Source organism: Myxocyprinus asiaticus, chromosome 4, assembly GCF_019703515.2.
Source record: "Myxocyprinus asiaticus isolate MX2 ecotype Aquarium Trade chromosome 4, UBuf_Myxa_2, whole genome shotgun sequence".
In the NCBI taxonomy this organism is placed as follows: Eukaryota; Metazoa; Chordata; class Actinopteri; order Cypriniformes; family Catostomidae; genus Myxocyprinus; species Myxocyprinus asiaticus.
This window is the reverse complement of record NC_059347.1, coordinates 31,112,707-31,138,447: the sequence shown is the minus strand read 5'-3', so window position 1 is coordinate 31,138,447 and position 25,741 is coordinate 31,112,707. Positions and strand designations below refer to the sequence as shown.

The following is a 25,741-nucleotide window of genomic DNA, read 5'->3' as shown; positions in this document are numbered from 1 at the left end:
AAAATTAGGATTGATTTCCTAAAAAAAAAAAATGGTCCTGCTGAACGGCGTCTTGAAAATTAACATTGTCAAACCACCATACCCATAATCACCATCGGTTTTTATCATTACCCTCCCTACCACCCCCAGAAGTCTCAAGTGAGGGAACCAAAGCAAAAGACTATGCAGAGATTCAGCTTAAAGAGATAATTATGGGATACTCATTTACTGACCACCATTTTGTTCCAAACCCGAATGACTTTCTTTCTTCCATGGAACACAAAAGGAGTATGTTTGGCAGTTTGTAAGTTCATAATATCATTGCATCTTTCTTCCATAAAATGAAAGTGAACGGTGATTGAGGCTAGCATTCTGCCTAATATCCCTTTTGAAATAAAGTCATATGGGTTTGGAAAGACATGACATGTAAAACATACTGTAGGTAAATTATGACAATTTTCATTTTTGGGTGAACTATCCCTTTTAGTTCCACATAACGGGATAAACAAAAGCCTTTTCTGCGGGTCCCATCTTGACTTTGCCTTTGTGTGTCGGCTCTCTGGGGTTAATGTATGTTAATGTATAATTTTTAAAGGTGCTTATTAGTGTGTTTTGCACACTGCTGCTTTGTAAAACAATACACAGCCCTGCCGAGACCGTTAGAGGCAGAAAAAAAAGAGAGATGGGCGGGCGGGCATTCAAAAGAGCCCCCGACAGTAATAGGCCACCCCTTGACGTGCTGCCACCTTCTCTACCTGCTGTCCCCCACCGCTTTTTCCAGAAACTTGACGGCAGATGTTGCAGTGCTAAGCTGGCTCTGAAGTGCCTCTCTGGCTCCCCGGTCTCCCTAACAACACAGTCAAACCACATTAGATCTCTTTATTTGTGCCCCAGGCAAGTTCGGCAGTGCAGCTGTGTCCACCCTCCGCACTACCTTTGGTGTTGGAGCCCCTCAGGCGGTAAATGGGAGAGCAGAAAGTGTTCAGGCTGTCTTAAAAAAAACTGCATCTGCTGACAATCCAGCAGTCTGGCTGTGGGCGGGGTGGGAGGAGGGAGGGACCGGGGGGGTCTCCGGGCTGAACAGATGTCTGCGACAACCTGCTTCCTTACACCTGTACGAGTCCTCGTAACCCTACAGATCCGGCACTGAAAAATTCATGACCCCAGAGGGTTCCTGTCGGGCATCAAAGCCCCCCTTTCTCTCTAGCCGAGTGTAAGCAGCCCACCTTGGCTCTGGAGAGGGACTCCTCAGGCTTTGATAGCTCATGCCTGCGCCCAGTGCACTTGATCAAGGGCTTGAAAGTCTGCACAGTCGTGCTGCGTTCTGACTGAAGTGTGCCAGGGACCTGCTTAGAGGCTCCAGACCCTCCTCTCAGATGTATTCTGAGTTACAAAGGTTTTAACGGTTTGTTTGAAGAAAGTAAAAAAGAACAAGTGGCTCAAGCGTGACTGGGATGTTTTGGCTAATGGGAGTACTAACGTCATGGAAGCAGGGAGGAATTCTTCAACATGAAAAATACTGAAAACAATTGCTTCACACTGTGTCCTACTTTCCAAGCAAACGTAAATTCAGGGATGTCAAAATTATCTGTTTTGTTGTAAAAGTATATGTCAGTATGAAGTCGGTACTAAAATACAAAGTATCTACAGTAGTACCAATGTAAGCATGCATCACAAAAATCAAATATGTGAAAAAAATACTGCTTCAGTGCATTAGGCCTTGTGTTGACTGTTATGTTGTTGTTAATATTAATTACAAAACAATATTGAAAAGAAAAAGAGAAAAGAAACCCTCAATGCTCTTGGCTGGATTACTTTAAATAAGTATTAATGTATTATTGTACACTAAAATTTTCATGCTGATCAGTATTATTAATCATTATTAGTATTCATAATCATTTTGTAGCATTATTGATCATTTGTATTATATTATTAAACTTATGTCTTTATGTTATGTTGTGCAAGTCAAGCATGTCTAAAGCCTAGTGTAAGTCAAGGTTGCATAGGTAAGCTTTATAAAGGTGGTATATGTAAGCTTTATATAGGTTGTACATTAGTTGCATGTGTAAGCTGAGATGTGAGTTTTCCATTATGAGGGGAGGGGAAGTTATTTTAAACTGCTAGGGTATGCTTAAATACACTATGCAATTGTCTTTATTTAGAGAAAGACTGGTTCCCTATCTGTCACTCACTCGACGTTGTGTTGATGTAGTGACACTAGGGGTCACTCTTGGGAGCCCCAAACATCTCTGCTTTTTTGAAAAAAGGCCAAAGAGAAGTGGAATTTGCATGCCACTCCCCCGGACATACGGGTATAAAAGGAGCTGGTATGCAACCACTCATTCAGATTTTCCTTCGGAGCCAAGCGGTTGTATTCAGTGCACTGAATTCAATTCCCTCCAAAGACGCACCTTAAAACTGCTGGATTTACAGCGCATTTCAGCGACTTCTCCCCCTCTGCACCCAGGTAGTGCAGAGAACGCCCCTGGGCGCTTCGGCAGAGCGAAAATAAGAGAGTATATTCTAAAAGAGTATATTTTCATTTACAAAAAGAGCGGCACACACGGAACGTCTTTTTAAAGATGCCTTTCCGTTTGTGTGTTATTCCTGGTTGCGGTCATTATCTCTCCGCTTCTGATGGCCATGATCGCTGTCTTACGTGGCTGGGCACTGCCCATCCATTGTTCGTGGATGAGTCATGTCCTCATTGCGAGAACATGACCATGGCAACGTTGCGGTCGTGAGCAAGCCACACCAGCGGCTCCCCGCACCGGTCCTTCTACCTATGGGTTTGAGGCCGCGTCGGTTAGCACTGGGGGTGATTTGGGGACATCAACGGGACCACCTCTGCCGGGTATCCCCCCACGGACCTCCCATTCCCCAGTACGCTTGCTTGCCCCGATCGGGCTCTCGCACGAGACCGCCGGCTCGTCTCAGCACGAGTTCGACTTCTCATTCGGACCTTGGGAAGACGATGAGTCATCGAGCACAGCATCGGAGAGCAGGCTTGTCCAGTCTGACGCAGAGGCTTCGGCTGGGCTTCCTCCTTCATGAACGGTCGCCCAGTCTCACGCCGACGCGGAAATGATGGACATGTTTTCCCGGGCGGCAGCGAGTGTCGGGCTAGAGTGGAACCCTCCGCTCTCCCCTGAACCCTCGCGGCTCGACAATTGGTTCCTGAGCTCGGGGCGCCACCCACGGAAACGCCCCGCCCCCATTCCTTTCTTCCGGAAGTGCATGAGGAGCTGACAAGATCGTGGGAGGCACCTTTTACTGCCCAGTCCCGGTCTTTCAGCTCCCCCGCTCTCACTACCCTCGATGGTGGAGCGACCAGGGGGTATTCGGTGATCCCCCAGGTGGATAAGGCGCTCATGGTGCACTTGTGTCCGCAGAGCGCCGCCACCTGGCACGGGTGCACGAAGCTCCCGTCCAGGGCCTGTAGGTTTACGTTGTCCCTGATGACTGTGGCCTGCAGTGCCGCTGGACAAGCCGCCTCTGCCCTGCACACCATGGCTCTCCTGCAAGTACACCAAGCCAAGGCGCTAAAAGAACTGCACAAGGGTAGTTCTGACCCAGGATTGATGCAGAAACTGCGCTCTGTGACCGACCTCGCTCTCCGGGTGATGAAGGTCACGGCACGGTCTCTCGGGCAGGCGATATCCACCCTGGTGGTCCAGGAGCGCCACCTTTGGCTCAACTTGGTCAAGATGGGAGAGGCAGACAAGGAGAGGCAGACTTTGCCCAGCAGTTCTTGGTGGTGAAGAAACAGACGGAGGCCTTACAACATATCCTGCCCCAGCGCGGCTTTAGACCCCGCACCCTGTCTGCTTGTCACCAAGGGCGTCCTCCTGCAGCAACAACACCAGCTCTGCCACAGCCCGCCCCCATGGCCCAGCTCCGGCGTGGAGCCCTCCGCAGGTAGCAGACGCCACCAGTCTAGCGGCCGGCTGCTAAGAACCTGAGGAAGGCTTCGAAGCGCCCCTGAGACGGGCGACCCAGGGGCAAGGAGACCCAGCTCTCTGGGGCTGGTTGACAGACCACTCCATCCCCCGGTGGAGGGCCAGGAGGAGAATCTTTTGTCGCCGCATGCCCAGGAGGACGCGGCACCCAAAAGCCTGACAAAAGAATGGTTCCCTCGTCTCTGGGTCACATCCGGTGCGCACGGCCGTCGTCCACCACTGTCCACCGTCCCATTTTGACTGTTTACTTGTCTTAAATAATTACATGAGTAAATAATTAAGAAATACTTGAAGGCTAAATATTATTGTTTTTATTGCATTTAATATTTAACATTAAATAAAGGAATGTGTTCAATAGCTTAGTTTTTGAGAATCGTGAAATTTCTCTTTTTTTCGTTTTGATATAGGCTACTGAAATTTTGGCAGCTTGACAGCCCTAAATCATAGGGTGTGCTCCAAAACCTTGTTTTGCTGTCTCCTGCCTACATAGGCAGTTGTCTTCTATGGCAGAATTCTAACTAAAATAGAGCCTCATAAGAGAATGATTTGGAATGCTCTACATAGGCAGTAGCTCCACGGGTTATTTAAATAGTGCTCCTCACAGGCAACACTCACAATAATGAGGAACAATGTGCTACTCTATTGAGCATAAATATAAATAGCTCACATACACTTTTTGCGTGATAGTTTTCTATTATTAAAAAAAATAATAATAATGGATACTTTTCAGTATTGAATGGATTTTAAGAACTGGTATACACTACAAAATTTCTCTCACTTTTTCCGCTATTTTGGATTTATTATTCCACTGAACTCACTGCAGTGGATTCTGGGATCGCCAACCTTCGATGATACCTTCAGATTTGGCCATAATGAAAGGGACAGCAGTCTGTTTATAATTTCAGGCCTTGTAAGGCCATTATATGTTGTTTTGGCACATTAATGAAAAGTAGAGGTACTCGTTTGTATATACACATCAACTGCATACAGTTACAATAGAGGAAGTGTCTGCAACACAATCTAATGACAGTAATAAACTGTTTTGAATCTTTGCAGCTGAAAGCTTTGTGAGAAAGCTGAAACTTGCACACACACACACACACACACACACACACACACACACACACACACACACACACACACACACACACACAACACATGCAGACATATTACAGGCAATACTTCCTGTATTGTTATAACACACACTAATGCCCCATCATGCCCCATTTCCAGCACTGAATTCCTCAGATTTGGTAGTATGTAAAAGCATAGAATCACGTTGCAAAGGCTTTGTGTATTTCACATCATGGTGAACCATCAGTGGCTAACCTGATCTGCAGTAGTGGGACGCATGAGTGATACTCTGTCATACTGCCGCCGCAAAAGAGCCCACAATGCCTCAAGGCGGCCCTGAGAAGAAACAAGAAATATCAAGATGTGGGCACAGCTTGGTTTCCTCTTTTCAAGCACAGGCATTAAACTAAGGCTTATATAATAAAACTTTCAGGTTTATATTGAAACTGAAAATGAAGAAAGGGAGGTGAATACAAGATGTGTGGCTTGTCTCAGTGGTGACAGGAAGTGACTTACCCTGATAGGAGTATACCATTTGGATTCGCGCTGATGGTATGTGTGTGAGGATGGGGTTGGCTTTTTGATCATGGGTTCTTCGCCCTCCTCTGGCACTGACACCACTGCATTCTTGGCCTTCTCTAGTCTTGTCCCCTCCTCTGTGGACCCTTTTTCTCCCCAACGAACCTATGAAGAAATATGAACCGTAAATGGTCTAAACGTAACAGGAACAAGGGCCATAGCAAATCTGGAATCTTACATTTCATGGGAATAATACATTCTGTAATGTATTTAAGCCTTTACTAAATGGTTATACAATTTAAAAGTTGTTAAATCCAATTTTCTTAGTAGAAAATGCCATAACCGTTTATCAAAAATGTACAGTATAAAACCAACATGGACATAAAGATTTCATTTCTACAAACTTGATGTGTTTTAAAATAAAATATAAATATTTCAATTATTTTTTTTCTTTTTTTATCTTGGACAACCTTTTTTGTCAGTGACCCATGTATATTAACATATGCAGGACATTTAATCCAATAACATTAACTAGCCTCATATCAGGTAAAAAAAAAATCATTTGGTTTAGACACGGTGCAAAAGAAAAAACATACAAATAGTGCTATTCCAAATGGCCAGTGCATCCTAGAATTATGTTAAAATAGTATTATGTTAGTACCCAGAATTATGTAAATTAACCAAAATTATATGCTGACGTACTATATGCACATATACTATATACTTAATGCATGATTTAATAAACATACAAAACGTTAATAATGGCAGGCAGGTCATGAACATTCCTGAGAGAGTGTTGGTGGACAAATGGTAAATGCACAAAGACAGCTGTGATGACATGAAAACCTTTCCTGCACATCATTATAGGCATCATTAAAGTGTAATGTCTCTGTGTTCACCTCCATGCGTTTGATTCCACCCGCTCCTCTTCCCCCATAGTAAGATGCATCCACAGTTGGCCACTTCTTCTTGGGTACAGGGTCTGGCTCTGCCATCTGAAGCAATAAATATTGACAAAAAATTTTCAATAAAATTGAGATGCTTATCTTCAAAGAAAGATACATTAAACATACAAACTATGTTACAAATACAAATACAACAGATGTGTAAGTGATTTTTTACCCGTAACAATTTCAAGCATAGTCCCTATAAATAAACAAGGTAGTTGACGCTTTTTTTAAATCAATATCAAGATTTTAGGTTAAAATTGCTATGAATATACTTTGTATGGTGAAGTGTATATTTTAGGTGCACCATTTCTTTTAAGTTTTTCACCATATTTTATCACCTTTTTGCCTTTACTAATTCAGTTTGGTCCTGCAATGTGATTATGACAAATGTTGAATACATAATAATTATAAAATCATTAGGAAAATGCTGTTTAAAATAGTTTAAGATGGCGTATCGCATATCGCACCGCAAGACATGTCAAGTTTCCAAAAGTATATTCTGTCAACTACCTGAACAGTAAATACACCTTTAAGAAAAATAATTAAGTATTTCCTTAATAATAATAATAATAATAATAATAAAATCTTGTACTTACGGGTGGTGGTGGAGGTCTTTGAGGGGGCAGGTCTTTAATAACCTGAAAAAATCCAAATTATAGAAATTGAAGTGAGCTGCCATTAGCACTAATGATTATATTTTTTATGTGACAGTATTGAGCACTCAAAGGGCCTGATTCACAATTGAACAACTGGAGTCTGGCAACACCACAATTGATTAGAGATCTGCTTGTAAACTAACACTGCAGGCCCCTGGTGCAAAATAAAGAAAGCCCCAAAATCAAGTTGTTGACATGGGGAGCCTTTGGGGGTGAGTATGGTGGTCCGATTATCTCTTAATTAATTGGCTGAGGTTCAATGCTCCCCAGCCATCCCCCAATCATAAAGTCCTGAGAAATTAATTAGCTCCAATGAAATGCAGAAGGGAAACTTGGGCTTCACTCCAGGCCGATCCCCAGTGCATAGAGTGGCAAGTTAACAGGATGAGATGTCTTCTTGCAGCACTTTCTGTGACTGTGTATCTGTCATGAGAAACACTAAGCTGGATTCAGTAGGTTATTCCCTCACAGACAAGATGCCTTTATCACTGTAAAATGTACTTGGCAGCCTCTGGCTCTGCTGTTATATTAGTGATCAGTCAGCAAAGAGCGTATCAACAGATCTGATGCAAACCACAGAACTATTCACTTTCATTGCATATTTTCTCCATGAAAGTGAATGGTGACTGAAACTGTCATTCTGCGTAACCTCTCCCTTTGTGTTCTAAAAAAAGAAAGAAAGGCATGCAGGTTTGGAACAACCTGAGAGTGAGTAAACAGTGATGACAGAATTTTTAAATTTGTGTGAATTATCCCTTTAATGGACTAAAGTGAGGTTAAGTTGAATCTTAAATTTGACATTCTTCTCATGTTCAGCCATGGAGCTTGTTTGGGTGAGATGATGGAGCTTGAATCCATCATCAATTGCCGATTCTGTTGTCCTCCTCCTCTCTCTTTTCCTGTCTTCTCTCTGGTGACCAAAATGTCAATAAATTGGTAGATAAAGGGATAATTCACCCAAAAATTAAAATTCTGTCATCATTTAATCACCCTCATGTCCTTACAAACCCATATGACTTTCTTTCTGTGGAACTCAAAAGGAGAAAAGCAGATGATGACTGGGGCTGTGAAGCTCAAATCACCATAAAAGCATCATAAAAGTAGTCCATACAACTCATGCACTACATCCCAAATGTTCCAGAGTAATCTGCTATTTTTGTGTGAAGAACAGACTGAATTAAAGTCATTGTTCACTAACAGTCTTTCTTGACCAGCCATGGTCACCATTCACTTTCTGCTATAACATTCTGCTATAAATAAATCATTTTGTGTTCCATGAAACAATGTCATACGTGTTTTGAAAGGCAGAAAGATGAGTAAACAATGATAGAATTCTCATATTTTTAATGAACTATCCTTTTAAAAGGGCCAACACCTAGAATGGAATGGCTACACTTTTTTGTAATTTGAAAAGCTCAGCATACTTCAGCAGACTTCTGCAATCTTGATAAAACGCCTTGGATGTTTCACCTGTCAACCATGTACTCCCTTCCACTGCAGACCCATTCCAAAATGGAAGCAAGCCATGTCTCATTAAACATGAAAGATGGATGCACTGCCATTGCAGGTTAAGCATTTACTAAATTAAAATTCAGGAAAGAAAATGCCTTTTAATTATCACATATCATAGTGTAGAACAGCTGTTTCATTCACATTAAAGCAAACTGGTACCATTTCACCATTGTTACCATTATAATGATGGAAAATCATCAATTAGAGTTAATTAATTGCTCTTTGACTCATAACTGACTTTTGGTGAATCCAGTCATATCTATGCGTGGGGCCCCAGTGTGCAAAGATTAACATAACTTTGGACAAAACCTTGTGCTAAAGGATTAGCTTATTGAGTAATTAAAGGGCAGATTTATATTTCTGAGACATATTGTGGGATAAATAAGGCATTACACAAATGACATGCTGGGCTGTTAGACTCTCAAACTACCTGACAGACAGATGTGGTGCCAGGGCAACCCTTCAAATGCGGCTCGGACGATAAAGTGCAGATAATTAAATCCAAAATGTCAGTATACTTAGCCATCTGACACTCGCATGAGAGGCTAAGAACTGGTGGCACAGCTGTGGAACCTACCAATCACTGTCCAGTTGTGCAATGTCCCCATATGGCTTTTGGGATAATTGTCCAATTGGAGTTTATAATCTGTCCATTTCACCCCTCTGAACATACTGTGGCATCAAGCTGTTTCCAGGCTTAACATGATCACAGACAAGAAGCAGGTAGCATATTTGCAAATTAAAACAGTGCATTTCAATTAACATAAAATTAACCTGTTTGTAGTAAAACAGCAAATCTGAGAGGGTGTGTTATCAGAATATAAATAAACATATGCTGTTATTCTAAGGCGACACGCAATCAAAGCTGTTAATTTAAAAACTAATTAGTGTTGGATGTTAAAATATGACGACTATTAATTAAATATAAAGTTATTTGTAGGTCGATTTCACTTGTATTTTTTCAGACCTATCGGTTATTTGTAAGAATCTATGCAGATAGTTGACAATAGTTTTTCATTATTTTTATTCTTGATTAACAATCATGTGAGGTTTTTCTGTATCAAAATCTATCATCACTGACAATATTCATTTATATTTGTATCCTCACTTCAATGCATACTTTGTTACTTTGATTAGATAAAATGTTTTAAATTAAAACGAGGGCATGCAAAGAAAAATGCGACTATATGGAAACAAGCCCCGTCAGTACATATATCATGTCTCCAACTTCATATCTTGTGAATAATAATACCTTAATCCTCATTACACCTCATCTGGTGAAATACATATTTATAAAAAACTCTTCATCTGGTGAATATACTGTATAAGCTATAAAAAGCTTAATTTAGCAAAAACTTAAATATAAAAGATTGTAACAGGGCAAAGTCTCTGTGATTCCTTGTGTGTTTTGGGCTTGTTTATAGTTAAAAGTCCCTTGTTATGCACCAATTTTTTCCTGTTATTATTGGGATTTTGGTTTAACAATAAACTGCATGTGGGATTTTAGTAATTTTGGACTCTTTTAGCCTCTGTGTTTGTGCCCGTCAAAGTAAGTAAAGACTACAGTTCTTTTTAAAATTCTATAAATTGATTTTAAAAACTATCAGCCAAATAATCGGTTATCGGCCTTTACCACCATCTTGGTTATCCATATCGGCCAAATCCACTGTCAGTCGACCTCTAGAAGGGACTATCTATTTGCCAACCAATGGAAGACAGGGTGTTAAGGAAACCTGTTTGAACAATGTCATTATTTTTGCACTTCTGTTTGGTGAAACTAATGGTGCAGAAATTAAACAATTCACCTTTAAATAAACCTTCTTGACAGACAAGAGTGCTGTCTTGGTCTGACCCCTTTGAAAAACACAAAACCACAAAACTTCTTTTGACCTTCCACTTTCTTATGACCAAAATGAAGTCAGAACATCCACATTTAATTTGAAATGTATTTGGCCAATAACATGTCTGTGAAAAGACGTGTTGGTGTGTTGGTGTAGCTGTTTATATTGATGTGTGTGTGTCTTGGGGGATGCTAGTGCTTCTGTATGTCTCTGATTACTGAAAACTGGCAAGGCTGAGTTTAAATATTAACAAAGCACACATGGCCCTTCTCTTGTGCCGGGGTCCCTGATGGAGAGGAACAGCAGCTCCTCCACCAAGACAAACAGGTCCGAGTCCAGACATGCTGCGGGGGGTTTACATTTTAATGCCTTTGTTAGTTTTCCAAAATATGCTTCCATCTCATACTGGAATGGCTCCCACCAGGTTTTCAAAGAGAGGTGGTGCATATCATTTGGTGGTGCAGTGATGCTGATTTCCACAGCGATACTCGCCAGCCTCCGAATCCTAGATATTTTGTAAGTGCACCATCTTTATGTACAAGGTTGTTAAAGCCCGAGAAGTGTTGCTGCTTTTTTCTTTTAATTATTATCTCAAGTACAGGAGAGTGAACTTTTCACCTTGTTTTGTAATGTGTTTCTATTCTGCAGCGGAAAATGTGACATTGTCTCTTGTATGTAGGTACAAACAATTCAATCTGCTTATCTGCTTCATAATGTAATTAGGCCTATTCAACTGGCACCCTGCTTGAAATTTTCAGTGGACTGCATGAGGTTGCCAGTAATTTCTTTTTCTCATTTCTCCTAGAAAAAAATGACATTTTCTATAGCACTACTATTTGTTATAAGACTATAACACCCACACTGTGGAGAATGTGTGTCTCAATTGTCCAGATTTAAAATCAGTGTGTCGCCTTGTACAGTGTTGTCATGTTATTTTAGAAGCTGAAAAAATGCAAAAAAGACATTAAAACCATAATGGACTATGGACTGACAAGTCCATACTGAATGTTTTCATTCAATGTGTTTATGCAATGAGACTTGAACCGTAGTGATTGAGTACAATGTGAAGCACACTGTAAGTCAAAGCACACTGTAAGCATGAGCAACTGTATGTCAATGCACAGCTCTAGCATCACTCTACTTGCAATCAGTCTGATTTATTTTCTCTGGACCAATTTCAAAAGCAACTTCTGGTTGAATTTGTACATTTTTGTCAATTTTTCCCCTCAAGTTTGACTGTATTTTGTCTGAATTTCCTGCTAGGTGGAAAAAAAAATACACAAAAAAATGCAAAGCCACGAATGTTGATGTATTAAGGCTAATTCACACTGCTCCAAATTCCAGTGGTCGCTGGGGTTTGTTGGATCAGTGTGATCACCTTATTGGTGTTTGAGGCAGTGTGAAAAGGTCAGTTTTTTCTCAACATAATTTTTTTTTTAAACAGACAATAGATCTTCTACTGCTGATTTGCTATCTTATTATAAATGGATTACCTGAATCACAAGATAATTTACAGTGAAAAATACTAAGCAGGAAATAATAGCGTCAGTCATAATTAATGTCAATCCCAGTTCAATCTCAGTACTGATAAGTGAAAAGAGGGAGAAAATCTTTCACAGGAAGATATATAGTGTGGACAAAAGAAGTGTCCCTTTCAGGACATGTTATGGCACTTACGACTGTGCAGCAGAGGGGCCAGAACCACCACATCAGAGCCAAAGCCAACAGGGTCAATAGCACCAAGATCACAATGGCCACCACTGTGCCATCCGACTAAAGAGAGAGGGAACATTTACAGTTAGCTTAAAAACAGGACAATAACAAAATATTCGGCTTGTATTCCCTGTCAGAAATCTAATCTTAGATGACTTACACATGAGGTGGCAGTAATAGTGAAAGCACTTGTCAGATACGATGTGCCACTGTTCAAACTGATCAGAACCTCCATTTTTCTGTAGAAAAAGAACATAACAGCACATTGGAGTGGTATTTTCAGAGTAATTACACACTTTTCTGTTAATTTAAAGCTGCACTACAGAAGACTTTTTAATAAAAAATGAACAAAATGACTTCATTGATTGAGTACATAAAAAAAAAAAACATCAGTGTTTAAAACAATGTCCTTGCCTTACCCTGATACACTTCATTAAGCCTACAGTTTTTTTTTATTTATTTTGAGCAATGGGGTCAGATTTGGAGCAAACTCGCAGGTTTATGTCATTCATTCTTATGTTTTTACGTCATGTCAGTAACACAGAAAAAAAGTACTGGCTATCACATGTTCCAGCTGGGGAAACTACGCAGGATGCATTTCCCAAAAGCATCGTTAGCCAACTATGTTGCAAGTTCCATCGTTACTAACATAGTTCATCAATTTGGTGTTTCCCGATATCAGCTCTTTAACTGTGCTTGGAAACATAGTAACTTTTTTAGTTTGCTGAGTGGACATCATTTGACATCGCTGAGGCTTCTATATCTTTCATTCCATATGTTTCTTTCATTCTGTCAAGACTGTGACCACGCTTACATGCATTTAAGAAAACAATTTATTCTGGGGGTTTGCAGAAAGCGGTGTTCTGAAATGTCACATAAACACAAGTCCAGCCATTAAAGGGATAAAAGGCTGTTAAAAGAAAGTGCTTTATCACACAGAGTTTCTATCGGAAAACAAGGCTTTTATGTGTTTGTTAACGAATAAGTGGCGTTAATATGTTTTTGAAGATCAGGCATGTGTGTATGTGCTCAAGTGCGTCAGAGGAACACCGAAGGCTGATGTAGAGGGAAACCCCACTATTGCAGCGCAATGCATCTGTAGCGTTACGAATTGCATGCCGCTTTCGTGTCTTCAGCAGCTTTCTCACATTAAACAGCTTTCTGGTGTACATGTAAATGATTTATTACAACTTAATATTTGCAGAAGTTATTACTCCACCTCCTGAGTAACGTCATTAACGACAGCTCAACCAACATGGTTTGAACGATGGGTGTGTGACATAGTTACTAGGGTTTCGAGAAACAGTCGTGACTAGCTAGTTAATTTCTTCAACGATGCATCATACTATGGTGGTTACGTAGTGAGTTACGTCATTAACAACGCTTACATGGACACCAGAGAGCAGCTTATTGCGAGAAAGCGGGTTATTGCGAGAAAACAGCGTTCCGGTTTATATGCACTGTATAAGCGGCATACTTTTTACTCTCATATACATGCGGCTCGGTCAGTAAGCCGCTTTCTCCACAGCAACGTAATTTCCCTGCAATGCTTGTGTAAATAACAATCATGAGATCCGAGGAAGACTTATTCATTGAATGAATTATATATTTATTATAGGTCATGCATTTTATATGTATAAATATTCTAATTATTATGCATTATTTACATGAATTACCTTTATTTGGGGGCATTTCTCACAGATAATGATGAATGGGATTAATTGTGATTCATTCGATTAATTAATCGGCAAGTCAAGTAATTAATTTGATTGCAATTTAAATCAACTGACAGCCCTAGTGTTTACAGATCGCGATGTATCTACCTTTTCCGGTGAAGTTACTGTAACATGTTTACTAATATTATTGACTTCTTAGTATTTTATAACATTGCTGTTGTTTTGAGGTTCCAGTCCCCTTAGTGTGTGTGTCCCTAAGTGTATGTGCCGCCGTTTTCTCAATTTTTTTCCCCAGTTGCAGAAATGCACGTTATCACTTTCCATTGTCATTTTAGCAGATAGTCTGTTTAAAAGTCTGTTTAAAAGCCACTATAGGTACAAGTTACTACAAGGTAGTTCCCCATGAAATGTATGCTCATCTCATGTTGTTTATAATGTATCGATGTACATTAATTTATCAGTGTGCAACCATTTCTCTCTTATATCTTTACAGCTAAAGAAATTATTAAATTAAACTTATTATTGTAATTGCTATATTGTGAATTTCTGCATATTGTTTTCATGTTTAATAAAATATATTTCATCCCCATCATTATTGAATCCTCATTTTATGTTTCTAGTTTGCAGTTTTATTATGAACAGTGCATAGGCATACTATCATAGTATTATGGTTTACTTGCATTATCAACTGAGGCTGTAATACATCATATAAAAATGATAAATTCTTCCACTGAACTCGTGTCAGCCATATCACAAGTTTCATCTTTTAAACTGATAAGTGTAGTACAATATAAACATTAATAGATAAAACACTTGAATGATCACATTAAAATATACTGGTAACTGTTGGTGATTGAGGAGAGTCCCCTGTTCTCTATGTAAAAGTGTAGCATCAGAAAAGTGCTATAAGTATCAAATTAATTTATACATTAATTCATTCATTCATTCAAAATATGTAAATAAAAGATAAAGCATTGTTTATCTTCATCAAAGCAATTAATATTTTGGTTATAAATGTTTAATCGAACAACAATATCAACATCAAAATAGCATGTTATGAATCCAGCTCTGAATATCTCCAAGTCATGATCACAGGCAATGTCCAGGTAACCACAAACCATAAGATCCATCCATGTAAAAGAGCAGTGCTGAAACACAACTTATGTAAAGTGTTCTTCCGCAAGTTGTTTGCGATTTAAGTTTCAACCACAGATGTTGCTAAAGAGCACAAAGTTCCATAATGCATTTTTAAATAAACTAGTTATTTCTCGAGCACAACTGCATATTCTACTTTGTTTGCAGATTTATGTCTGTGAACATGGCAGAGCAATGAAAGTTACAAATTACTTTTAAAAGTTGCAGCAATAGGGAATCTAATCAGAAGGAAACAACAGAGTCCAATTTCGGATTATTTAGAGAATTATGCCATTTCTGAAACTCATAGGCTATTTTTTTTGCTGAAGAATTTCTGTGCGAAAAGGGGAGGGAACTTAAATTCATACAGAAACAAAAACGTCAATTTCATAAGATAAAATGAAATTATAACTTATGCACAATTTAAAATAATGGAAACTAAACTGAATAACATTTTTTTTTTTTTAAAAAACAAGAATAATAACAAGACACATTTTCAAACCGATACTAACCCTGCCTTATAAGTAATGGCAATGCTTACTGGTGGCATGAGAAATAATTCAAGTTTAATCCAATCTGAGAAAAAATGTCTCTCTTATTTACAGAGGAGTTGAAGGTGGCTTGCAATTAAGGCACTAATGATGAACGGCATTGTAATTTCCATATGTCTATTATGCAGGAGACAATTACCATGGGGCTAATGAGAATCCTCAAGCAGGAAATCAACTGACTGAATGTCTGAGATCCCTCCCAAAATGAGAGAATATGTAAAAAAGACAGCCCACTGTCTGCAGAGCCAGGTGATATAGCAGAGACACAGGAGAGAAAGAGTTAGCTACAACAAACAGTGCAGGTTTCACTAAGGTTTGGGATTAGCTTTCACAAAGAAGCAGAATGAGCCTGGTAGGTTCCGTCAACAACAACACCAACTGAAAAAGTATCCTATAGTTTCTTATAATAATCTAATTGCAGTACAGTATATAGTCACTCACAATGTAATGTAATGTAACTTTTCATTGCACATATTGTGTGTGTGTGTGTGTGTGTGTGTGTGTGTGTGTGTGTGTGTTTTGAGGACTTTTGATGGTATTTGCTTGAATTGTGGTAGTTCAGAGGTTGTGGGAAGCTTTCAAAGGGCTTTTTGCATGTTAACTAGGCCCATGTGCTGAATGGATGAGAGGAGAGGCTAATTTAGCTGACATACTCAATACATGCAAATGGGAGGCAGGTTGTTAATCAAGCTGGATATATGTATGTTTGGTGTGGGGGGAAAGCTCTGGAGAGAAACAATCCACCAAAAGACCATATAATATCAGGTTCTGTCCCTATTAGTCCATGTGTGTTAGCACTGAGGCCATCTACTGTATATGCTAGTGTACTCCTAAATGATGACAAAATTTAGCAGATATAAACATTTACAATTTACAGTCTTTCTCTTCAGGAAAATGGAGCAAAAATATAGAGGACTCATGCTGCACCGCACAGATTTTTGTCCAATCAAATGCTCTCTTGAATAAGAATGTCCCTCCCCGTAATAGCACCTGCAACCGACTAGCTAGTAGCAAATCATGGTGCACGTCTGTGACTTTATTCAAGCCTATTGGATATTTTAATAAAAAGGGACAAGACCTGCAACATGTCCTGCTCAAATGTCAAACAGTAGGAAATGGCACTAGTCAAGCGATTTCATGGGATCTTTAATTTCCTTGGATTAGACTAGACACTCTGAAATTATTCAGATCACCTCTTTGTTCACTTTTTGTTGGATGCAGAGCAGTTTTGTTTAATGCTTTGTGATAACTTATCACATTCAATCAGCATTTTTACATGGCCAAATGCCTTTCAAGTTCAGCAGAACTCTTGGACGCTTCAATTTGCAACAAACCCCTCAATGAATGAAGACTGGCTTGACATGCCAAATCTCCCACATCAAAGGAGGAAACTAGATGGTAACCTTAAAAAGGCACCCAATGATAACATTTACATTGAAAACAGATTAATCCCACTCTGGACAGAGAAAGTTGTTCCTGCCTCAAACATCTAAAGGTTTTATTTTGTCCAGAAGTCCAGAAGACTAGAAATAAATGTGACAGAAGTTCATCAGAATGACTCAAGTGCATGGACATTAAAGTGCTCTTGCCGTCACAGAAGGCCACTCATAGCACCACAGGAGACTGCAAGTGGTCTGTGAGTTTGATTTCATGTCTCAAAGCACATGGTGATGGTAAATGAAAGTGACATAGCTGAATGTGATGACATGGGTGTCACTGAGGGCTTTCTAACTTCCCTTACAAATAAAAGTGAACACCTGCATTACTGAAGGCCTAACATATGCATCAGCCGATTCAGCCCTGACATACTGCAACACAATGGCATGCAGGCCTGACTGAACTTTCAGCACATTTGACGGGAACATTCCATAGGACAGTTAAATCTATTATCGTACTGCCAAGTAATGAGTTTGCATGGTTAACACTAAACAGGGGCATACTCTGTGCTTTTCTTGATGAAAAGCTGGGAGTGATAATATAAAAAAATGGAGTAACCTGATATGAAAAAATCTTGCGAAAGCTTCCAACGTGAAAAATAAATAAATCAACCCGTGTATCCGTTTCTTGCAGAGTGGAAGAGGTTAGGTATAAAGCACTAAAGTCCATGAAGAAAATGAGAAACAAGTGAGTAAAAGATCACAATATATACAGGTGCATCTCAATAAATTAGAATGTCGTGGAAAAGTTCATTTATTTCAGTAATTCAACTCAAACTGTGAAACTCGTGTATTAAATAAATTCAGTGCACACAGACTGAAGTAGTTTAAGTCTTTGGTTCTTTTAATTGTGACGATTTTGGCTCACATTTAACAAAAACCCACCAATTCACTATCTCAAAAAATTAGAATATGGTGACATGCCAATCAGCTAATCAACTCAAAACACCTGCAAAGGTTTCCTGAGCCTTCAAAATGGTCTCTCAGTTTGGTTCACTAGGCTACACAATCATGGGGAAGACTGCTGATCTGACAGATGTCCAGAAGACAATCATTGACACCCTTCACAAGGAGGGTAAGCCACAAATCAAATCAAATCAAATCAAATCACTTTATTGTCACACAGCCATATACACAAGTGCAATGGTGTGTGAAATTCTTGGGTGCAGTTCCGATCAACATAGCAGTCGTGACAGTGATGAGACATATACATATACCAAACATTCATTGCCAAAGAAGCTGGCTGTTCACAGAGTGCTGTATCCAAGCATGTTAACAGAAAGTTGAGTGGAAGGAAAAAGTGTGGAAGAAAAAGATGCACAACCAACCGAGAGAACCGCAGCCTTATGATTGTCAAGCAAAATCGATTCAAGAATTTGGGTGAAATTCACAAGGAATGGACTGAGGCTGGGGTCAAGGCATCAAGAGCCACCACACAAAGACATGTCAAGGAATTTGGCTACAGTTGTTGTATTCCTCTTCTTAAGCCACTCCTGAACCACAGACAACGTCAGAGGCGTCTTACCTGGGCTAAGGAGAAGAAGAACTGGACTGTTGCCCAGTGGTCCAAAGTCCTCTTTTCAGATGAGAGCAAGTTTTGTATTTCATTTGGAAACCAAGGTCCTAGAGTCTGGAGGAAGGGTGGAGAAGCTCATAGCCCAAGTTGCTTGAAGTCCAGTGTTAAGTTTCCACAGTCTGTGATGATTTGGGGTGCAATGTCATCTGCTGGTGTTGGTCCATTGTGTTTTTTGAAAAGCAAAGTCACTGCACCCATTTACCAAGAAATTTTGGAGCACTTCATGCTTCCTTCTGCTGACCAGCTTTTTAAAGATGCTGATTTCATTTTCCAGCAGGATTTGGCACCTGCCCACACTGCCAAAAGCACCAAAAGTTGGTTAAATGACCATGGTGTTGGTGTGCTTGACTGGCCAGCAAACTCACCAGACCTGAACCCCATAGAGAATCTATGGGGTATTGTCAAGAGGAAAATGAGAAACAAGAGACCAAAAAATGCAGATGAGCTGAAGGCCACTGTCAAAGAAACCTGGGCTTCCATACCACCTCAGCAGTGCCACAAACTGATCACCTCCATGCCACGCCGAATTGAGGCAGTAATTAAAGCAAAAGGAGCCCCTACCAAGTATTGAGTACATATACAGTAAATGATCATACTTTCCAGAAGGCCAACAATTCACTAAAAATGTTTTTTTTATTGGTCTTATGATGTATTCTAATTTTTTGAGATAGTGAATTGGTGGGTTTTTGTTAAATGTGAGCCAAAATCGTCACAATTAAAAGAACCAAAGACTTAAACTACTTCAGTCTGTGTGCATTGAATTTATTTAATACACGAGTTTCACAATTTGAGCTGAATTACTGAAATAAATGAACTTTTCCACGACATTCTAATTTATTGAGATGCACCTGTAAATGTTTTTAATCACAATATACTAAACATAAAAAAAAATAAAAAAAACACGTTATTATCGCATTGTGGCCCAGATATCGATATAATATTATACCACCAGGTCCTTGATGATTTCTACCCCTACTGACGGGTCTTTCATTTTCAAAAGAGTGTCCATCTTTGTATCATGTAGCAGAGTAAGAGGAGGAGTTCTTGCGGAGGCAGTGCTGCCATGTTATCTGGGCACATCTCCCACCTCCAGCGCAGATGGAACTAAAATGGCGGCCTGACACATCCGATTGATTATTGATGAGGCATGTTCCACTACTTATGCTGCAGGCAGGTGTCAGGTCTGTCCCTCAGTTATTTTTCTCACTCCACTGTTGTTGTGAAAACACAGGTGAGGTCATGCTGCTGCCAGACAAAAGTTCTTCACCCCCTCCAGCCAAAGACTCAAAGGGACGGAGCTGGCCAGCGCTAATGGGAAGGCAGACAGATGCCCTAGATCCTGGTCTGACGAACCAACAGCTGTCGCTGCAGATGAGACCCTGATATCTGGTGCTATGGCAAAACCAAAAAGACCCTTTGAGTCACAAAAAGCCTTCACACCACTAAGACACACTTTGATAGTCCCTAGTGCAGTGATGCCCAACCACGTACGTGTACCCCAAGGGGTACTTAGGCAGGTTCCAGGGGGTAATTGAAAAAAATTAAGTTGATAACAATATGATGAGAAAAAACATATACTGCATTATACAGCAAGACATTAACAATTTACTAGCACTATTTTATTTATCTATTTATTTTGAAAGAATTGATTCCAATAATAAAGGCATAGCATGTTGTGCATTTCCTCGCGTGAGCTCCATGAGCTAAAAGAGCTATGCACCTGTACAATGAACTTTACAAATGGGTTAATTATGTTGGATTAAAAAAGCAAACAAAATGTTATTCTACAGACTTGGTTTATAGTTCTTTTTTTTTTCTTTTTTTTTAAATCCCTAAACCGTGACCAACATTTCTAACACTAACTCCTCCTAAGCCATGTTTGCACTGCAAAGGTGGCACAGAAGCTGCATCTTAAGTGTCATTTAGGTGTATTTACACACTGTTTAATGTTGCTCAAAATAAATGCATTTTCACAGCAATTACAATTGCATAAATAATGAGATTCATGTTTTAAATATAAAATTATAAATATAGAAATATTATCTAAATGAAAATATGAAATTACACTTTAAAATATGAAACTAAATTATGAAATACACTGGCGGCATAATGCAAACAGTTTGGAATAATGCACAGATTTTGCTCTTATGGAAAGAAATTGGTACTTTTATTCACCAAAGTGGCATTCAACTGATCACAATGTATAGTCAGGACATTAATAACGTGAACAATTACTATTACAATTTGAAAAAAAAAATTCAGAACTTCTTAAATTACTTCAAAGAGTTCTCATCAAAAAATCCTCCATGTGCAGCAATGACAGCTTTACAGATCCTTGGCATTCTAGCTGTCAGTTTAACCAGATACTCAGGTGACATTTCACTCCACGCTTCCTGTAGCACTTGCCATAGATGTGGCTGTCTTGTCGGGCACTTCTCATGCACCTTACAGTCTAGCTTATCCCACAAAAGCTCAATGGGGTTAAGATCCACAACACTCTTTTCCAATTATCTGTTGTCCAATGTCTGTGTTTCTTTGCCCACTCTAACATTTTCTTTTTGTTTTTCTGTTTCAAAAGTGGCTTTTTCTTTGCGATTCTTCCCACAAGGCCTGCACACCTGAGTCTTCTCTTTACTGTTGTACATGAAACTGGTGTTGAGCGAGTAGAATTCAATGAAGCTGTCAGCTGAGGACATGTGAGGCGTCTATTTCTCAAACTAGAGACTCTGATGTACTTACCCTCTTGTTTAGGTGTACATCTGGCCTTCCACATCTCTTTCTGTCCTTGTTACAGCCAGTTGATCCATTGTCTTTGAAGACTGTAGTGTACACCTTTGTATGAAATCTTCAGTTTTTTGCATTTTCAAGCATTGTATAGCCTTCATTCCTCAAAACAATGATTGACTGACGAGTTTCTAGAGAAAGCTGTTTATTTTTTGCCATTTTTGACCTAATATTGACCTCAAGACATGCCAGTCTATTGCATACTGTGGCAACTCAAAACAAACACAAAGACAATGTTAAGCTTCATTAACAAACCAAATAGCTTTCAACTGTGTTTGATATAATGGCAAGTGATTTTCTAGTACCAAATTAGCAATTTAGCATGATTACTCAAGAATAAGGTGTTGAAGTGATGGCTGCTGGAAATGGGGTCTGTCTAGATTTGATCAAAAATGACTTTTTTCAAATAGTGATGGTGCTGTTTTTTTACATCAGTAATGTCCTGACTATATTTTGTGATCAGTTGAATGCCACTTTGGTGAATTAAAGTACCAATTTCCTTCCGGAACAGCAAAATCTGTCTGTCTGTCTACAGTATCTATCTACTTGTCTGTCTGTCTGACCATCCGTCCATCCGTTCGACCGACGGTTTTTCCTATCTGTCTTTCTTACTGTATGGCCCGTATAACTTTTAAACTTAAATTTTTTAAATACGCCTATTTTAAACTTCATGCAGGGCTTTGTCTAGACATTTTCGTCAAAAGACAGAAATACAGTAATTACTAAATAAAAAACTGTGAAAATTAACACTGATCCATTTCGGTCGAACACAACTATAACAGTAACTGAGACTTCAAATATAAATATTTGGGCTGTCAATATAATAAAATCAGTAATTGTGATTAATTTCATTTTTCAGTTCCTTTAAATTCAGGAAAGAAAACACAATATGTAATGTACTGAAAAATAACAAACCAGGGATCGATGTCTTTTTCACAAATTGATAATCAGAACATTTTCCCAATGATTCCAATCAGTATATCTGCATTTTTCCAGATATAAACAGGGCTACTCATTGCACAATAGTTTTTGTCTCTTTATACATATTTCTCAACACAACTTTGGTAAAGTGTAAGCAGCTGGGTAGATCTCCCAAAGCTAGTACGCCAGACTACATTAAACGGAAGGCCAACTGACAGTGAATTGGAAAGCTCACAAATTAGGCTTCTAATTTACATGATAATTGTTAATACATCATCAATGCTTCAAAAGCATATTGAGAAAATAACATGTTGATCAATAATCGATATATCAATATTTTGTGACACTAAACACTAAACTCACTATATGTCTGCAATAATAAAATAATATAATAACATTACCCACATTTTATAAATTCAGTCTTCCGTAACAAAGATGTTTTTGCTGCAAAGTAAATGTAATAATGACAATTTTAATAACATTAATTCTAATGCTAAATTATATATGATATAAATATATATGTATAATATGAGTTACAAGGAGTACATTTCTAATGTGGTGTCAATGATGTGGCTGTGAGGTAATATAAGACAAAAAAGGCTGGGAAACTCTGCTCTGGTGGTCTGTTCCAGCTCAGCACTCTTATGATTGTGTCCTGAAGAAAGGATTGTTCAGGAAAAATCATGCTTACACAATACTGGTGTAATGGTTCGAATTTCTCACGGTTCGTTTTGTATCACGGTTTAAGGGTCACGGTTTCAGTAAGGTATTTGCTTTGTTCAGAAAACAAATATTACTGCCAAATCCAAAGTATAATCTATTTGGTAAACACTGCAACAGGTTTGCCCTTAAATAACAATCATTGTTTTATAACAGTAACCATAGTTTAATCATGGCATTTGTAGTAAAATTATAGTAATCACAATATAAACATGGTTACTGTCATGGTTAAAATATAGTAAATTCATGATTACTATATAGAAACTACAGTATTACTGTTATAAAGCCATGGTTAACTGTATCAAAACCATGATTTCTGCTCAGAAAGCCATGGTGACAGCAGTCATGGTTACTACAATATTACTATAGTAAAACAATGGTTAATTTTCATCAGGGTCCTTAACTAAAAAAAAAAATTTCTCTCATTACTAAATCAACATTTTAACTTAATACATGCACTAATACGCTACATGCATCAACATAAAGTGCACTTCAAACATCTCAACATATATTCAATATTTGGAAGCTGTACATCACTATAAAAGGAATAACCTTGCTATTAAAATGCATACGAGAAGGGAGTGTCTGCTTAAAAATGGAAGGGAGTATGTGCAGTTTCAGCTCACCTGTGGCTCTTTCCCTGCGTGATGTCGGCGTAAAAGATTAATCATGTATCAATGTATTGCTATAACGGCATTTTAATGCCATTAATCAAAGCGCATTAATGACACTCACGATAGATTACAGCTGCACGAGGAAACAGGAAGGACTTGTGTGCGTGTTTTAAATAAACCCTCATGCGCATTATTGGCATATATTACCAGTATACAGCACTCGTGCCGAGCAATGTCTGCAAACAGTGCCTGTTTTTTAGACATCTTTTGACCATCGCTGTTGTAATTGACTGCAAAAACAGTTACACCCCTATTACACATATGACATAAAGATGTATTTCTTTTTCGTCTAGGTAAGAACTGGCATACCCTACAGTAGATATGATTCTAATCAGAGATGAAAATAATTCTGCATGCAAACTGGACAGATGAAATGTAAGGGACAGAGCGTGGCAGAACAGAGAGAGGCAGATGAGAGAAATTCCTTACACTCAGACATGTTGCAGGTGTTTTGTGGTGCCTATTGTTAGTGCATGGTAAATTATTTAAATGGTAGCATGGAAAAGAGAATCGGTGCATCTGTTGCACATCCTTTTACCTAAAGCCCTCCACCAGATGTGTTTACTAGCCGTTCATAGCAGCAAACTACTTAATGGGTCACAGTTGCCAGCCAAGATTTAATTAAGCATGCCTTTAGAAAGGCGACCACATATAGGGGTTCAAACATCCCGGGTAATTCTGATTATAATTTCACACAAGCTGTTCACAGTTAATCCCAGATCTACACAGGGTGCTGTGTCTCTATCTCACTTCAAATATGACATGACATTGTAGGCTGGTATATGGCACAATAATTTAATGGGTCACAATGTTGTACCTGATATTATGTATGATCTGTAGGCTGTAGCAGTCTGTTTAGGGTTTCACGTGAGATACATTTAATTAAGCAATAGGTCACAGGTAACCACAGCCGTGCTGATATTGAGTACAAAAGCAAGATTGCTAGTGTTTGATACTGCTTGTATACAACAGTTACATAAATACATTATAGACATAAAATGGCCAGTAATTTTATCTTTTTTTGCTCCACCAATGAAAATGGTTCAGAACAAAGTCAAAGCAATCGAGCAATGCTCAGCCTGTTTGGAATATCTGTCTGAATATCACAAAAGAGTCAAGTGGAATATGACAAAAACTGTAGCATCCCAGTGCTGTTACACTAAACATGGGCACTCTTGGAACACCGCTTGTCCAATCAGATTAAAGAACCGGACCTAACTGTGGTATAATTGATTTCAATAAACCATTTTTTTTTTTTTTCAGCACATTTTGAAATCTCAATGACCTTGATTGTTTCCAGTGTGGCAAACAAAAAACAGACCTCAGCTATTTGTAAATGACACTTGCTGCTTTAAACACATACACATTTCAGAATACTTACTGTCCCACTGAATACAGCACAGGAGCGGGACACAGGACATAGTCATCCTTCACCTTGCTTGGCTTTTCATCTGCAAAATGAATCAAAAGTTGATTTTGTTATGGTACGCTGCCAAACTAGTTGGAAAACAATAATTTTAACTCTATTTTTATTTTTATTTTTTTTATTTGTATTACAGCTTAATTATTCTTATTCTCTTTTTTCTTGTCATTATTCATTTTGTGTATTGATGCTTTGGAAATAATAAATGTAAACACAATCATGCCAATAAAGTACTTTGAAATTGAATACGCAAATCCACATTGATTTGGCTTTTGTATCTTTTAAGCCCAGAAATAGTTGTGTACTCAATTTTCTGAAGTGTATATGTGACTAATGGGACTATTCTGCAATTGCCGAAAGTATTGTATTGCTCTGCAAAGGTAGATACTTTTCTATCAGGCATTAAAAACTGAATAAAGGCTGAGCTTATTATAAATTATTTTTTTTACCATTTCCTTGTTAATTTATTATTCAATTTAACACTCTCTACATCAGGGGTCTGTTTTAATAAAAATAAAAAAATCGAAAATTATAGAACTTTTAATGTTTGTCACAAAGCGGGCGAGTTTACTTATTTTATTTTCAAAACATTACCCGTTTACATGCTAAAATGGTCATGATGCAGATCTCGTCAATGGTTTGA

General features: G+C 38.7%; 1 protein-coding gene across 1 annotated transcript in view; it reads right to left on the bottom strand.

Annotated features, from left to right (window-relative positions):
- The window catches only part of antxr2a (ANTXR cell adhesion molecule 2a), a 74,355-nt gene that overhangs the window by 26,194 nt on the left and 22,420 nt on the right, over window positions 1–25,741 (bottom strand). Inside the window, exons 10-16 of the mRNA XM_051696515.1 lie at window positions 25,057–25,126; window positions 12,364–12,442; window positions 12,168–12,263; window positions 7,078–7,119; window positions 6,431–6,526; window positions 5,529–5,696; window positions 5,268–5,348 (exon numbers count right to left, since the gene is read on the bottom strand). Coding sequence (XP_051552475.1) covers window positions 5,268–5,348; window positions 5,529–5,696; window positions 6,431–6,526; window positions 7,078–7,119; window positions 12,168–12,263; window positions 12,364–12,442; window positions 25,057–25,126 — 632 coding nt within the window. The remainder of the gene's footprint in view (window positions 1–5,267; window positions 5,349–5,528; window positions 5,697–6,430; window positions 6,527–7,077; window positions 7,120–12,167; window positions 12,264–12,363; window positions 12,443–25,056; window positions 25,127–25,741) is intronic.